Here is a 17,168-nt window from a genome sequence, read left to right as displayed (position 1 = left end):
ATACAAGTAATATGAAAAATGTAAAAAATAAAATATCTTAATATTTTAATATTTGCAGATATGTACATGAGGTTTGTGGTTGATGGTTTAAAAATGAGGTATACACAGTATACATGAGTCCGTGATTCTTACAGTCCAGAGTTATAAAGTTTGATTGCGACAGGCAGGAATGATTTCCTGTGTCGCTCTGTTGTGTAACTGCTTCACTCGCACCTCAAAAAACAATAAAAAATTATGTAAATTCAAAGAGAGCAAGCCCTGGAAACCTGCCTAACAAAACTTAACCTGACTATCTCCTGAGGTTACCAGGCCCAAGGTGACTTTAAACGCTGAACTCGAGGTCCCATAGTGAACCAAAGACAGAGCTCACCACAGCCTCGAAGCGTGCCCCCACCTGCGATAGCCTCGAAAACAAAAAAGGAAAAATAACAAAAGAGTGAACCGTTGGACTAATGTCCAGCTGGGACACTCACCCTCTCTAACCAGGGAGCTCAGAAACTGATGCCCAAAGCAATACTTGAATTTATCAAAATAAAGCATGTCAAACAATCATACTCACCAAACAAAAGGAAAGCCAACAACAAGGAGGGACCCACAAAGCTGTAACACTCCACCATGTAACAAAACAAACACTTATGAACCAAGAAAATCAGAAAAATTGGACGAGCCCCCATTATGTTACAAACCCTGGCTCAAAGGGAAGCAACACAACGAGTACACCAAAAGTACAGAGTTTACTACATTTATTAAATCAAAGATAGGGGTTAACAAAAGAAAAAATGTGGAGTGAGCAGCAGGCCCTGCTGCCAGGCCATCTGCAGCAGGGGGTATGGGAGAGAGAGAGCGAGTGGGGAGGTGTGGCAGGTTTTTATAGGCTGCCCACACCTGCAGATAATCACAGGTGCCTCATGGGAGTCTACCTGAAAAAGAGAAAAAAAAAGAGACACCAGATACAAGTACACAGCCTGTAACACTAGGTTTGGTAGTTTTTGATCTTGACTTGATCTGTTGTGGTGAAATCCCCCTTTTTTGTTTTCACAAATAGAAAAAAGGTTTCACACACTTGAAACTGTGTTTTCAACAATAACCGGAGTCTACTGGTTTCTCAGGTCCAGGTCTGACGAGAGGTTTCAGGACAAGTAGACAGAATATCAACAAGCAGAGGCTGAAATCGCAGCATTGACCAGCTGACAGCAGCACATCTGATCATGATGCTTTCAGCATGGGTGGAACTACTGGCTGTAGAGCTGCAACAGTTAGTCAATTAACCGATTAGATAACTGACAGAAAACTGATTAGCAGCTATTTTGATAATCGCTTTTCAAATGCCAGGATCTGTGAATATATTTAGGGATTGGACTGAAAATCAAACTCATCAAACTGAGCTACATGAAACCAAGCTTTTTCATTATTTCCAGACATTTTAGAAGCAAAGCTACTCATTGATTAAAGCAGGTTAATCAATAATATTAACAGCTGCAAAACACTTTTAAATACTGTTGCACTGGATGAGATTTCAGGCAGTTTTCCAAAAATGACTGGACGAGATCAGGCCACGTTAAAACCAGCCCGCCTCCTCTACAGTCATAACTCCAGTCCAATGTGGATTTAGTCCTGCACACAATCCAGTATATAACTATGTGCAGTCTCCATGCTAAGCTAAGCAGCTACATGTTAGCTTTACAGACATAAGAGTGGGATCATCCCTCTGCAAGAAGGAGGATGATTTCCCAAAATATCAGGCTGTTCCTTTATTAAGCTGCACAGATGTCGACTCCTGTGAGGATGAATGTACCGATTTCTGAATATCTGCATCCTGTCACTTTTGTTTCTCAGTAAACTTATTTTCTCCTCTTGCATCATTAAACCTGAGCAGGTTAATAACACATTTCCATGACAAACACACACACACGTCTGACAGGTTAATTATTATTTAATAGTTCACAAAAAAGATTTGCTAAAATAATTTGAGGTTAACAAACTGATTAACATTCATTTAAAAGCTTTTTTGTCTCTTTAAATAACTACTGTTAATGCGATATTTCCTGCAGCGTGTGCTGTACCTGTCCACACTGGACACAAACTGAAACTAGCTTGTCCTCCTCGGTCAACATGGTGAATTGCTCTGAACCAGACTGAGCTCCAACCTGACACTGAGAGACGACCAGAGAGCTGCGTCTTGAAATAAAATGTCCCAGCTCTTTAAAACTTTGTCCTGTAAACAGTGGAAACACTTCAAACAAACAAAAACGGATTAAAATCTACAGTAATGAATAAATGAATAAAGATGAATGTGTGAATAAAAAGGTACAGAGGTAATAAGACTGTTCAAGCTCCTGACAGATCAAACAGTTTTCCCAATTTCTGCTTCCTGCATTTAATGAACAGTAAGAAGGTTAGTGTTACTATTAAAACTAGCTCAAACATATACAAACATGTGATTAAGCAAACTGATTATTAAAAGCTTGTCGTGTTTATAAACTCACTCAAGGCTTGGGAGCCTGTTTTTGGTTGTGGTTATACAGAGACTATGCATCATAGTGTCTTGATGTTTTCTGGATGTGGCTGATCCCAGGTCAGCTGCTTTAGAGTCCCACTGAAGGTAAGAAGGATCAGGTCGGGTCACAGGCTGCTGACCATCAATCCACAGAGCAGCTTCTGTTGCTTCTCCTCAGAGTCTCTGGTTCTTGTTTCAGCATCATATCTGCTCTGAAAACATTCCCAATAAACCTCACGCTGAGCTCACCTTAAAAAAAAATAACACCTGGACAGAGAATTTAAACCTGTCTCCTGAAATGATGGCATGTTCCCAAGAAAGGTATAAAAAGTAATGTAGACAAAAAACTTTAAAATAAACTTTTTCTGCATGGCAGACAGTCCGATCGGTGTGCGCAGTCCACAAGAAAACACTTGAACAGAAGAAAAACCCTCATCAGATCAGAACGCTGGACACCGGTACCCGGGTGGACCGGCCGCTTTTCGGCACAACGATCGGCTCGTCACCTGCGAACAGAGAGAAACGAGATCAGCGTTTATTCATCCTGCTTTTCCACAGCTGAAGATGCTGACACGGTCCCAGCATCGACTGAGCGACGCGGCGAGCCTCACCCGTAGAGATGTAGTTCTCCGCTCGATGTCGGTCTCTTTCGATGAAGAGGGCGGTGGCGAGGAAGAACGCCCCGCCCACCACAGCCACGAAGGAGCAGAGCAGCAGAGAGAGCTGCAGAGACCGGAACTGCCAGAGGAAGGAGTCCGTCCTCCTCAGAGAGTCAGAGACCTGAGACACAGGAGGAGGACAGATCTGTGAGCAGAGGTCAGACGAACCTGTGTGTGTGTCTCTGTGAAGCAATCAGTCCTCCAGAGGCAGGCTGTGGATCCTTTCTCTGTCACATGACTTTATCCTGATTAGTTAGTGACTTTTACAGATGAAACGATTAATTAACTGACTGAGAAAACAAACTGGTGGATTGATCGATAATGAAAATCAGTGTTGGCTGCAGCTCTGTGCCAACGTGTCACTCCAGAACGTAACTCAGCCTGCGTGTCACACATCTGCCTGTGTGTGTTCTGCTTTAGGAAAGAAAACTGAAACCAGAAGGAAGAAATTTAAATTGTCTTCATGATGGCGCCGCCTCGCTCTGTATCAGCTCTCCCTCCGTCTGTGGAGCCAACCCTCGCTTCCTTTTACACCGTGTCTGTGAAGGTTTCCTGATGTTTCTGATGTCTGTGTTGTCTTTGTCCATACTGTTTGTGTGTGTGTGTGTGTGTGTGTGTGCGTGCGTGCGTGCGTGCGTGCGTGCGTGCGTGCGTGCGTGCGTGCGTGCGTGCGTGCGTGCGTGCGTGCGATGACATACCACTCCGATCAGGTAGGGACTCCCAGCATCTCCCAGCAGATGAGAGATGACGATCTGCAGAGCCTCGGCCGTGGAGCGACGCGTGGGAACGACCACGTACTGAGAGACAGTCCAAGTTTGACAATGAGAAACTCACTAACAAACTAAAATGAAATTATCAGTCAAATAATGCTCATTAATTATATTATTACCACTAAGTCACAGAGCCGCTTAAAGAACTAACGTGGTCCTGTAAAGAAAACTTTCTCACCAGCAGAATATCAGCCACGATGGCCCAGTTCATGGACAGGAACGTCTCTCCCAGGAAAATGAAAACCTGAGGGGACGGACAGAAAACACATCAGTTACAGCTCAACACTGAGCTCAGGAGGTGATAACACTTCATGACTGTGTGTCTGTCAGTGTGTGTCTGTCAGTGTGTGCAGCTTTCCTCTCTCTGCCCTGGACTTTATCAGGCTCAGCTGTTTCTCACTTACATTAACACAACAACCTGCTGGTGATGCTTGATGGTGCTAGATGAAAAGTTGTGTGATCACCACAGTCATGAGGATGAATCTGCTGAGAAGCTGCATCTGAAACTGTGAAGGCGAAGGTAGGAACTCACGTATGTGGCGATGGTGCTGGCCTGAGCGAACACGATGGCCAGGTAGAGGAAAGGCGCTGAGAGGAGCAGGCCGGCGGCGCAGACCAGCGGATCGGCTCTGGGCGTCCTCTTCCTCAGCTGTCGACTTGCCTGCACGCCGCTGGCCACGCCCAGCACGCCTGTGACGCAGGTGATGACCCCGAAAATCAAACTGTCAGAAGAGAAACAGCCGGAAGTGTGTCAGGTATGAGGCGTATCGTTTGTCCTGCTCACTCTGTGGAAAGGCAGATTCACTTTACCGTGAGCGTGACCTAACCCAGCAGATCATTCACACGTATGTTACCTGTCAGAGGACGCGCAGTGTCCCTCCATACACGGCGTTTTCTCGCCATTAAAGATGGCTGCTCTGAAGAGGAACGTTGGAGCCCAGAGAGCCAGAGAGCCGGTGACAAACGCCACCGCTGTGAAGCCGAAGGTGGACAACACGAAGCTGTAGCTGCAAACAAAACAAAGACACAGGTCAGCAGCCGCTCCGCTGGACTCTGATCCAGGTCTCAGCAAAATGTTAAAACATGAAATCTGAGAAAACTCAAGACAATTTACAGTCATCGTCACATTAAATCCCACTCACAGCAACACGGAGCTTGACTTTATTTTACTGCTGAAACCTGCATTAACACAGGAAACCAGCAGATCTGACGACTTCTAACAGGAGCTGAATAATATTTTGTATTTTTTGTGATATGAAACATTGCTGCTGCTCCTGCGTGTTAGTGACGGCTTTTTGGCATTTCCGTTACCCCAATGTTCCACGATGACTCAGACATGATGGTTAGACAAGGAGCCACAAGGCTCACACAGAATTTCACGCCTGTTTCACTAAAGAAATCTGCAAGCACTGCAAACGTTAGCAGCATCATGTTTCATAAATGACTGTTGCTCGTGAATTGTACACATATTTTTACTACCAGGCTCCTCACACGCTCACGCATGGGCTGCAAGCAGTGCATTCGTTCTGACTGCTGAATCACGTAACACTGAGCAAGAAGAAGAAGAAACGAGCTCATGATGTGAATTTGGTGACACAGGAACCTGGTGTGTGAGAGGGAGCGGTGGTGTTATAATCCACCGTCTCTGACAAACATGTTACACCTGTCAGTGTAAAACGAAACAAACTGCTTCCTGCAAAACGATCTGAAACAGTCTGAACAATAAGTGAACATCAGCAACTTCACGAAGGAGGAGCCATCGTTCAGTTTTAGCTAGGTGTACCTAATAAACTGAGCCCTGACTGTATCAAACGAGCTGCTCCTGTTCTGGCCCCAAATCTTTCTGAACAGTAAAAGACCTCACACTAACCCCTAATAATGCAGGACCTGCCTACATTCACACTGTACTGTGTAAGTTCACATTCTTTACCAAACTAGCAAAAACTCAACCAGCACACAGTGAACATGCAGCAGCTGAACCTACTTCTTGCTCAGGGCCTGCAGGTCTGTCAGCCAGCTGGTCTGGTGCAGGTGATGCTCCGGTCGAGCTTCGATGGCTCCTCTTTTAGGCTCCTGGACCACGAACAGCAGCAGCAACACTGCGATCAGCCCCAACGCTGGAGTCACCTGAAGCAGAGGTAACGCCGTCAGGTACAGACCAGGTGTGGACACTTTCTCTGTCTGTGTGTTTCACTGAGAAAAAAGCAAACCTACCCGCAGAGCCCAGTGCCAGTCCTTCGCTATGTTACTGACTTGAGACCCCACGATGTATCCAAGACCACTGAGGACGAGACAAGGTCAGCACACAGTCAGCACACAGTCGTAACTTTATCAAAATAAAATTCACGGAGCGTTTCAGGTGCTTTTCCTACCTGCCCACAGGAATGGCGAAATAAAAGACAGAGAGCATGTTTGTCCTCTTCCCTTTGACGTAGAGGTCAGCGATGATGGTGGGAGCGATGGTGGAGTAACTGGCCTCCCCAACTCCGACCAGGCCCCGAGTCAACAACAGGGCCCAGAAATGCTGAAGAAGAAAATAAAGGATTTGTAGTTGACAGCTTCAGCACTCTGACTCTCAGCTGGGAGACTGAGGTTTGCTTTGATTTCACTGTGGTTCAGGAAAAAAGTGACGTCTCTCACTTCTCTCGGGGTAAAGGAGCTGGCGAGTGTCACCAAGGACCAGAATGCAATTCCAAAACTCATGATGAACTTCCTGTTGTACCTGTCGCCCAGGTAGCCAAAGAACGGAGCCAGGAACATGTAGCTGCAGATAAAAACTGGAAGGAAACCAACAGGAAAATGGATTACACAGCCTTGGTGCATGCAGACCATCTCTGACTGCCGTCCAGTTACACACAGAAAGATTTTGTTGTGTGATTAGTTCGCTCTTCTTACCAGTTTGGAGTAAGCCAGATTTCCCATCATCAATCCCGAAATAATGCTCTATGTCAGGGAGGACACCTGGTGGGAGTCAGAACAACTGCGTGAGTTTTACATTTTTAGTGACAGTATTTAAAATTCAAAAACAAAGTTCAAGGGAATCAGGAGGAAAATTGTGCCGGTGCATTTCCTGGTGCATAAGGCAGCGTAAACGGAGATAAAAGTTTCCAGGAATGTATGAATATTTAATTAACATCTATTTGGATTTAAATTGAGTTTTTCTTTCCAAGGAAATTTTCCCTGTCCCTATAATAACTATCAAACTACAGGAAATTATCAGGATGTGTAAAATAAAGCATTTCTTCTAAGAATTCTCTGTCTAGGCCAAAAATCTTATCATTTCTCTGATGCTGCGTCTCTGAAGTTAGTATCTTTGATCAGTAATAAAAATCAGTGAGAAAGCTTCTGATTGGCTGCGGTGAGGCAGCAGGTGCTGTGCTGTACCTGCCACGGTGAACCTGTCCATGTAGTTAAGCAGGTTGATGTAGCAGAGGATGAAGACGGTCAGCAGGGCTCGGACTCTGGACACCCCGCTGGGCGGCTCCCCCTGCGACCTCTGACCTGCCGCCCCGCCCTGTTCGTCCGGACCCTCCGCCTCGCTGTCATCAGAGAAGAACGGCGCAGAGTCCGATGTGGGCTCGCCCAGAGACATGACTGCCGCTGAGGAGAGGAAACAAGATCATCTGTCCATCATTCATTCATTCATTTACAGTCTGTCTTATTAAATAATTTTCAAAGCAACAAAACAAACAGAGCTGAAAGACTTGATTGTTCACAGGAGACGTCCTGAGAAGACGAGCTGAAGCAGCTCTGATGGAAGACCAGCTCCAAACGTCGTGCAGGTCTGATCCACAGTCAGTGAGGACCTGGTCTGAGCTTCCACCAGTTATTAAACCCAAGGGTTCACTTACTTTGTCCACCAGGACTCTGAATGTTTAAAGGGTGTGTTCAGAAAAGACTGTGATTCTGACTGTGTGTGTGTTATTGGCTGAAGCACTTTGTGTTTGTCTGTACTTGTGACTTAGATAAAGGTCAGATCTTACCACTGTGTCTGATTTGGTACAAATTACAGTGGAAAGAACCTGTTGAGTTGTTATACTTCCAATTAACTGCTCACATGACCTCGAGTCCTTCAGTCATTGCACAGCAGGTCATGTGACACTATAAAAATGTAAAATATGTCTAAAGCTATTGATGTTCACCACTGACTGTGCAGCAGCTACATCCATCATGTTTACTTAACAGACAGAGAAACAAGGTTATTGTCTGCAGGAGAGAATTATAGAGACTGAGAGTAAAGAGGTGAAGATCCCGAGAAGAGGAAGAGGAAGAGAAAGGAGAAGCCATGGTGGATATGACTTAGTGAAACTTCAGTCATGTGTCTCTCTGCCGGTGCAGGAGTGATTTTTGTCCACACTCAGCAGGAAGAACAGCTCATGACAGAGAGCATCTTTGTGCAAAAGCCCCTCACACAAATTTACACAGAGAAAAATCCACCTTTACAAAATAACACCAAGAAGATTTTAATCCAATGTTTTTTTCCTGGGAAACTTTCCACTCAGATTCTGCTTTATCCAGGGTTTTTTTGGGAGGAAATTTTCTCATCTTATTTGCTGTTAATTATTTTTGCTGATTACTGAAAGACTTCAGCTCTTGTTCCTAATTTGCTCTCTGCACACTGGTAACTCTCTTAATCTATGAGGAAAAAAAATGAGTCATCCAGTGAAGCTCACTGTGAACTGAAGCTCAAAATGGTATCACATCAAAACACTGAGATTTAAAACAACAAAGGCACAAAAACATCCAGTTATTAGAGCCACAAACTGCGGAAACTGTCATCAGAGAAAAACTTTTTGATTAATTTTCCCATTGATCAACTAATAATTTAAGCTTTAATCTGTAAATACGTCATAACTTTACGGCTGCTGTAAAGAAATAAAGCCATTTCCTTCAAGAATGCACATTCTGACATACTGAAAAGCTAAGCTCATTTCATGATCTCTTGAAATGGTTTATGTTTCAACTTACAATTATACAGAGAGACAACAAATGATTATATTAAATTCCTGCCCTGTCCTACTGGGATCAGGTCAATCATCAGAGAGAGAGAGAGAGAGAGGCCACTCTGTTGTTTTGAACCTTGGTCCATGTGCAAACACAGCTCACTGATAAGAGAGCTGCCAGTGTGTATATGATCAGACCCTCAATGATCCCAGTGTTAACACTCTGCTGTAAGCACGACTCTTAATAACACAGTTAGTTATGACATAAGGTTTAAGTATTTTCTCTAAGTGGATGCATAATGGTTATCTACAGTGATTATCCTGGATGATGGTTTAATGTAGATCGCCTTGATAACAACAGGAAGCGCATCGAAATCAAACAAAAGTAATATAATGAAAAATATGACACTGTCAGTCGTAGAACAGCTGTATGCTAACGACACATAAATCACTTTGAGGAATAGTCTTTGAGATAAATACAGAAGTCAACGTTTCAGATAATCAAAGCAACGCTAAATTTGAGATTTTTTGAATGGAGTTCGGCGTGCGGTTTTCTAGCTAACCGAAGTACAGGAAGAGGGCTCGTAACACACATATTCAAACATTTAGGTTGGTTTTATGAGCCTTTCTGAGAAAACAAAAACAAAATCACTTTATTTTATTGTCCATTTGACGCTTCGCTGATAAGCTACCTCCCGTTTAACTCGCTGCCTTTCGCGCTCAGCCGTTATTAGCCTGCTGTTTGTTGTTTACCTGGGAGGATGAGTCAGGGCTGGCGCTTCTTTCCTCTTTCTCCGAATCTTTCCTGGTCACACGCAGCTATGACCGCTATTCACAGCCCATGTTGACGGTTTACAATAAAAACCTCGCCCGTGAGCAGCGTCTGTCGGGCCTGCGCCGGATAAAACCCGCTGTTTTCTGCACAACACTTCAAAAACAACACTTCTTCTTTACCGCCGCCATGACAGACCAAACTTCCGCTCCGCCGCTCACATGACTCTGTTATCTGAAAGTCACATGACACTATCGACTGATGATCAGTGGATGTTTGCGGATCAATATTGAGTATTACCATACTGTCTCCTGAACATGCAGTACACACACGAGTACTTTAGGGTTTCTTATGTATTTGATTGAGTGTTTATTCAGTTTGTATTTGACTGTTTTCTGTTATTATTGGTATAATTATCATCTATAATTACCTTTTATTGTAGTTCTTCTTTGGGCTCTGAACTTCAGAACATTCAATCTGAAATAAAGATGCAGCATAAAGGTGCTAAAAAACAGCACCTGCTTTAATTTGAGTAGTTTTACATGAATACAGAGAGAACTGTGGGAGACACCGACCTTTAACACACAGTGCCCAAAGTTCAAGGGTTCAGAGGTAATTGGAGACCTGGCTCCCGAATATTTCTTGGTCAGCTGTTTGTCATTTGCACAAAAGAGCTCAGGCATGGCTCAGAGTCATCGTGAGAATGAAGTGAAGTTTTTCTGTCTATATGAGTCTGTTCTCGATGAGAAACATCGACTCCTATTATTCCCATTTTCAATAACAATAAAAAAGACCATGTAAAAAAGTAACAAGTTGAATGTTTGTACAGTCACAAAAACATAAAAATATAAGTGTACAGTGATTTAAAGTCTTGTTTAAGTCTACTGTTTATATTTTATTTTATTTTATTTTGAATAGTCTAAAAATATAATCCCACTTTAAACTGAACAATTGCATCTTTGTATTTTCAACATTTACAATAAAGTGTCTTTGTCAAATAAAGTAACTGAATGACCAAACCAGGGCTTTTACATTTACTTTACACACAGAAGGTATGAAATCAGTGTAAAGGCTTAAATCCAAACTTCGATAATGTCTCCGTCCTCCATGTCCAGCTGAGCCGGCGTCTGGCAGTGTTTCACTTTGGAGCCGTCGAAGTGGAAGCGGACCTTCCTCTGAGCACTGGGAGACATCCTGGACAGATACTGGGAGAAGATGGAGCCCAGTGCTGCGTCCTAAGACAAACAGATGACGTGATACGTCCGTGTGCTGCTGCTAAGACAAACAGAAAGCTGATGATGGAGAGAGGAGGAGCAGCTACAAACCCTGTGCAGAGAAAACTCCTGCGAGGCGTCTCGATCTTTGCTCTGCAGTCGAACAGTGATGATGCTGCTGTCACCGGCTTCGCCTTTCTCCTCAGCTGCCATGACGACGCACTCTGAACAGCAAAAGAAAAAAAGTTTGGGGTATTTACTTAAATCCTCTACAGTCTGATGCAGTGTCTGAGTTCACACTGTGTCCCGCTGGTCCATAAACGTGATATATAACATTATAGCACTTTCTAACAACTTCAATTTAACTTTATTTAACTTCTGGTTGGTGACATGTCAACATCATCTGTAAATCACAGACCACATGAAAACCAGTCCCTGTTTTAACCATGCTGATGTGTAACACTGGATCATGACTATCCCTGTGTGATTCCAACATTATCAGGTTACAGAGCGTGTCTGTGACTCTTTAATATGAGACTTCATCTGTTCCATGATCCAACATTTATTTTAATCCTATTTTTGACTCTGTTACGTACAGTGAACAGTTTATTCGTGAGGATGTTATGAAGTTGGGCGACAGTAAAACTGAACATGATGATGGAGTCTGCTGCAGGTGATGTGGCTGCGGAGGACGGCGTCCTGTGCTGCCGTCACCGATGATACGCTGCTGACCTCTGGAGGTGTAACAGTAAACTGCACCTGTGATGACTTCACAGGTGCAGTTTGAGAGCAAGCCTGGTGGAGGATGGTGAAAGTACTGACCGATAATGTCTGCGATGCCGAGGCCGAGCTCAGCGACGGTGGAGCCTGACGGCAGCTCAGATTCCTCCCTCAACAACAGGAGGCGAGGGGGCGGGACGTTAAGGATGACGGACAGCTGGGCCAACACATCGCTTAAAGGCGTCGACTGAAAACATAAATACAAACCACACATTAAAGAGGACAAACAGTCGACACCAACCTTAAGGTTTTCCTGGTTATTTTTTGAGTGGCGTCTCTGCGTACGTACAGACAGCACCGGGATCTTGTGGACGTCCGTTCGGCAGCGGATCTTGAGGGGGATCTCCCGGACCGAGGAGCTGTACGGCGAACTCTGGGAGTCCGAGTTAGGGCTCATTATGATGACATCGTCGTCCTGCTCCTCCACAAACGTTGGAGACGGTGGGCCTCGGTGGCGTCTGGACCTGGTCCTGCTCTGAGGCTCCGGAGACAGGAGGGAGTTCACTGCCTGGAGTCTCCTGTTGATCTCACTGAGAAGGAAAAAACACAATTTCAACTTTAACAACCTCCAAATCTATGTGCCACTCTCTTTAATTCTGCTTTATAAATAAGTAAATTAGAAATATAGGATTACAGTATATGTCTCTCTCTTTGGTACGAAACAATGAACTGAAGGAAGAATCCAGACTCACCTGATCTTCTGTTTGACCTGTCTGGACTGTTTCTGGACTGGACTCTGAGGTGGTGGAGGAGACGGGCAGCGAATGTCTTCTCTGAAATAAAGACGTGAGAAACAAGGCAAACAAATTTATGTTGAATTCATCGTTAAAAGTTCAGAGTTTGAAAAGTGATTAAATGACGATGGTGGAGGAGGAAGAGTGTAAAACAGAACCTGGTAAAGATCTAATGGGAATGAATTTATTGTTCCTGTTTTTTTAACAATGCTCATTTTAGATGTGAGGGATGAAGCAGTTCTCTGGACTTACAGTTTGTTGTGTTCCGCTCTGTTCTCCACATGTTCGGCTTCGTCCTCCTCTGAGTCACTGAGGGTGACGACGGCTGCTGTCGTTCCTCGGGATGAAAACTGAGACCACAAGCTGTCATCTGCAGCATCTGCACCGTCATCTGGTCACAGACAGAAACAACCAACCTCACAACCTCATCACCTGCCACTGATTTTAATTAATCATTCTGAGTTTTTTTCACACACACAACATTGTGAAAAATTCTGTTTTACCTGCGCTTTCCTTTTCTGTGAACACGGGAGTCATTGGCTTCAGCTGCAGACTGCGACTCACCTGGAAATAGAGACACTCAGGTAACGGAGAATGCATATCGTCAGAAAAGCTTCTTTCGGCCGAGGCCTGGGTGTTTACCTTGTTGGAGTAGACCGGCACCGGGACGATAGCTGAGGGGTCGAGGATGCGTCGACGTTTGGGTGGCGGCCTCTCATTCTGCACATCACTGTCAGACACCTTTGAAACACAGAGAAAAGCTGCTGTAACCAGGCTGGAGTCCCGGAGCTTTCACTCTGAATGCTGGTGGTTTAAACCAGTTTGTGAGGCCTTGTACTGACAACCTACAACCAATAATCTGTCTACTATACTGCTGACTGTTTAGGCTGTAAAATGTGAGAAAACACAGAAAAAACAAATAAAAGTAAATATTTGGCGTTTTTGCTCGATAAATGACTTAAACAGTCCCACTGCGCAAAGACACGTCCAAACGACGTCTTTTCGACGTCGTTTTTGCACGTCCAGTTTCGGTCCCCTGAAGGTGCAGACTGTGACGCCAGAAGACGTCTTTTTTCCGATGTCTACTGAACGTCCAGTATTGACGTCCACAGGACCTCTGAATAAGGGCTAACTGTAGTCCAAATATGGTCGTTGTGGACATCTTTCTACGTCAAATTTAAACTCATTTTAGACATTGTTTTCATACTGCTTCTAGACCAGGGGTGGGCAAACTTCCACAAAGGGCCGGTGTGCCTGCAGGTTTTTGTTCCAACCAATGAAGAGCACACAGTTTGACCAATCAACTGTCTGAAGACAGTTCATCAGTTGATTAAATGAGTCAAGTCTGGTGTGCTGCTGCTTGGTTGGAACAAAAACCTGCAGCCACACCGGCCCTTTGTGGAACAGTTTGCCCACCCCTGTTCTAGACTCTGTGCACGACTGTAGTCCCATTTCAGAAGGTGGCACACTGTTCCAATTCATTTTCCTATGGCTTCATTTGATTGTCTCTGCAGCAGGTGACAACTGGAAACGCACAAAGGTGAGATGCATTTCCAGTTTAAACCTGCTGCCGAGCCAACGAAGCTACAGGAAAATTAACTGGTACAGGAAACGTGTCCTCCACCTTTTGGAAACACATGGGACTACAGTTATACACAGAGGTTTACAATAAATCACAATTCAACCCCAAATCATTTATTTCCATTTTTATTTTTGTAAATCACTGGCACAAACATGTCACTAATAAAGCTTTTGACTTCTGTTGAATTTCCTGCCAACTACCAGTAAAAACAAGGAACATGAATTTCATGGCTTGCATGTGGACATTACTTCAGTGTTCATCAGTTGAAGCAAACATGCTTTACTTTTGATTGTCTGCCAAAACTAAATGAAAATGATAGCCAATAACTACCAGTAATAGAAAAATTCAAATAAATAAATATAAAAATAAAATAAATTACACAGCCCACCTTGTTTGGGTCTATCACAACAAATAAACATACATATACAACAACAGAAATTTAAAACAATAAAAATTAAAGTGCTAAACAATGTGTTTTGAGGTAAAATCCAACCAGAACCAATTATACTGAATAAAAAAAAGAAGACAATGCACAAAGGCTGGGACAACATTCTCCACAATGGATAATCAGTCCTGAGTCACTGCTGTGTATCCTCCACCTCTCTGCGGTCCTTTGTTTCATCCTCTGTGTCATCAAATTTCATTAATCCAACTGCACGAGCAGAAAAAGAAAAATTATTAGAAATATGTAAAGGAAATCTGCAGTCATACTGTACTGCTCTCACCACGTGTACCCTTACGCAAAAATACGGTGACTACATAAATATACAAATACATTAAACAACAGGACATTACGCAAAATGTAATGCGGCTAGCAAACAAACTCCACCAAACAATGCTAACAACACAACACAACAAACATACCACTTTGAAAACTACACGCACACAATACTTACAGACTGTACGTTCCCTGGCTGAAACGTGTGCAACCACATTCAACTTTACGAGCTAATCTCTGTTACTGACCAAACTTATTGACTGAAAAAGATGCTAATTGGACATTAACAGAAAGAGCGCTCACTGTGTCGCCGTTTCCAAAAACTAAGAAAAGTACAGAACACTCACTCTGATACAATTTCCACGAACCAAAGGAAAATACACATTTTACATTTTTATTTATTTTTATTTTTAAATATGTTGCCTGTGCATCCACTACCAATACTGGATAAATACATCTACATCACCACCTGCATATATCTTCGTGGCTGGCTAGCATGTAAAAAGCAATCCCCGCTGTGAGAGAGCCGCTAGATATAAAGTTCGCAGCTTGTTCTTTTCGCTAGCTTAGCGAATTTAGCTTAGATTAGCTACCAGCCTAGCTCTGGTTAGTGAGCAGTGACTTAGCGACTTAACAATGCTTGTTCACGTTAATCCTTCAGCTAACGGGAATATTTTTAGGCACAGTCGTTTTCAAAAGTAATTCCAATTCCATTTAAACTATGGCCAATGTTTAGCTAACATTAGCTGATACGATGACATGCAATGCCAATTGTAGCCACAGCAGTTTTAGGTAGTTTAAAACAACAAAGCTAGAACAGCTAACACTATAAATACATACATGAACATAAAATGAACAAACATGACCAACTTACTTTCAACTTAGTGGAAAACGGTGATTCTTGATGTACGCTGAACGGAGCCGAGCGGCCACTTGCTTCCACAGAGATCAAACCAGAGACTGAGAGACAGACGGTCGATGAAATTCGAAGAATCGCGCCAAAAGCTTGGCGTGTTGCCTCGGCCAATCAGAGTGCCGTTTACTGGTTGGCTTATGACGGCGTGCTGCCTCAGCCAATCAGAGTGGCGTTAACTGGTTGAAATCATAAGAGTTATAAAATCAAGGCTCCTATGTACGATTAAATTATTTTCTGAAGCTTAATTTCCAACACGTTGCATTTCCGTATAAATATATGAATAAAAACATAAACAAATAATAAATAAATAATTACTAACAAATAATGTTTAATCTATAATCGTATTCATTAATCATGTTGATAACAACGATGTTGATATTTCATTTTTCCATTAAAAATATTACATTCATTAATAATGCCAATTTCCTGCACCTGTCTAAGACGTCCACGTGACGTCCAAAAAAGTTACCTAGTCCGACGTTTAAATGTTGAACTGCATATTGACGTCCAAGTGGGGTCGTGGTTAGACGTCCAAATATCGGACCTAGTTTGCACGTCGCGTAAATGTCCAGAACTGGTCATGGACCGACGGACGCAATATAGACACGATCTGCACGTCCATCAGACGTCTGTTTAGTGGGGTTATTATTAATGAACTGTCGAGAAAATAATCATCACATGAATCAGGCAGAGACTGTAGTTTGTGGTATCACCTTATACTGAGGGATGTTTTCAACATGTAAAACTACAGCTGATACAAATTTAACAATTAATCATTGAGATAATCGATCAACTGTTAAGTGTCTCGGGTCGGTTCCGACCCTGTTTACTGAACTGCTAAGCCTTCAGTTTACTGGCAGATTTTAATGTGGTTCTCTGCTCCTCTGGTTATACGTTCGCATTCAATCACATAGCAAAGTGTGAAGATTTGGTTTCGTGGTTAAATCGGGAACTTTAATGGTCACTGACGTTATCACTACAAACTAAACACGAAAACGAAAGTAGGCCAGTTAACTCCGGGCTTTTATTTTGAAACTCAATTCAAATCAAGCCAAATCAAACGTCGTTAACGTAACTAACGTAGCTAACTTCCGGCCGTCCTCATGCTAATGTTCACTCACTATCTGTGTTAGTACTTTAATCTGTGTTCGCGGCTTCACGGCGGAACTGTTCGGTTTTGGCCGGTGCTACGTTTAGTCGGAACACGGCCTCGCTGCTTATTAGTGACGCCGTTCACCGATTAAATGTTTTTAAGTGATAAAACCAGCAGATCCATCAAACACTCACCGATTCAGCCATGACTCTTTTCCGCGCAACGCTGCTGCCTTCAGGGACTGTGGGATAATAGTGATTCGTTAGCTGATTTTCCCCGGGTAGTGTTGCCTTCACAGTACTATGGGACATATTTAACATATCTGAAGGACAGTTCATTTACGTGGTGTGAGGCACTATAATGTATATATATATATTTTTTTTGTCTTATTTTATTTTATTCTTATATTTATTCTATTTTATTTATCTTCCAACACCTTCAATCCACTCACTACTGGACTGGTACGCATTTCATGTACATTACATATTTG

The 17,168-nt window shown here is 43.2% G+C and overlaps 2 protein-coding genes across 3 annotated transcripts; both read right to left on the bottom strand.

Moving 5' to 3' along the window:
* Nucleotides 1-1,915: 1,915 nt before the first annotated feature.
* spns1 (spinster homolog 1 (Drosophila)) lies at nucleotides 1,916-9,850 on the bottom strand. Its single transcript, XM_041062464.1, has 13 exons — nucleotides 9,623-9,850; nucleotides 7,311-7,526; nucleotides 6,822-6,887; nucleotides 6,567-6,703; nucleotides 6,299-6,450; nucleotides 6,141-6,207; nucleotides 5,911-6,053; nucleotides 4,781-4,933; nucleotides 4,459-4,648; nucleotides 4,105-4,170; nucleotides 3,855-3,953; nucleotides 3,109-3,277; nucleotides 1,916-3,003 (listed from the first exon to the last, which is right to left on the bottom strand). Exons 2-13 carry the CDS (start codon nucleotides 7,516-7,518, stop codon nucleotides 2,933-2,935), a joined length of 1,521 nt encoding a protein of 506 aa, XP_040918398.1. The 5' UTR covers nucleotides 7,519-7,526; nucleotides 9,623-9,850; the 3' UTR covers nucleotides 1,916-2,932.
* Nucleotides 9,851-10,053: 203 nt separating this feature from the next.
* On the bottom strand, nucleotides 10,054-16,914 carry LOC121198387 (nuclear factor of activated T cells 2 interacting protein). Of its 2 annotated transcripts, XM_041062465.1 has the most exons (10): nucleotides 15,544-15,720; nucleotides 14,551-14,603; nucleotides 13,012-13,110; nucleotides 12,873-12,933; nucleotides 12,622-12,760; nucleotides 12,328-12,408; nucleotides 11,925-12,165; nucleotides 11,678-11,822; nucleotides 10,967-11,079; nucleotides 10,054-10,876 (listed from the first exon to the last, which is right to left on the bottom strand). In XM_041062465.1, exons 2-10 carry the CDS (start codon nucleotides 14,593-14,595, stop codon nucleotides 10,715-10,717), a joined length of 1,086 nt encoding a protein of 361 aa, XP_040918399.1. In that variant the 5' UTR covers nucleotides 14,596-14,603; nucleotides 15,544-15,720; the 3' UTR covers nucleotides 10,054-10,714. The 2 variants fall into 2 exon arrangements, with proteins under 2 accessions (XP_040918399.1, XP_040918400.1); XM_041062466.1 differs by lacking the exons at nucleotides 14,551-14,603; nucleotides 15,544-15,720 and adding an exon at nucleotides 16,873-16,914 and having other exon boundaries at nucleotides 10,056-10,876.
* Nucleotides 16,915-17,168: the final 254 nt, after the last annotated feature.

The sequence above is a fragment of the Toxotes jaculatrix genome, chromosome 18, assembly GCF_017976425.1.
Source record: "Toxotes jaculatrix isolate fToxJac2 chromosome 18, fToxJac2.pri, whole genome shotgun sequence".
Classification (NCBI taxonomy): Eukaryota; Metazoa; Chordata; class Actinopteri; family Toxotidae; genus Toxotes; species Toxotes jaculatrix.
Note: the sequence above shows the minus strand (reverse complement) of the source record. Positions and strands in the feature narration are given on the sequence as shown.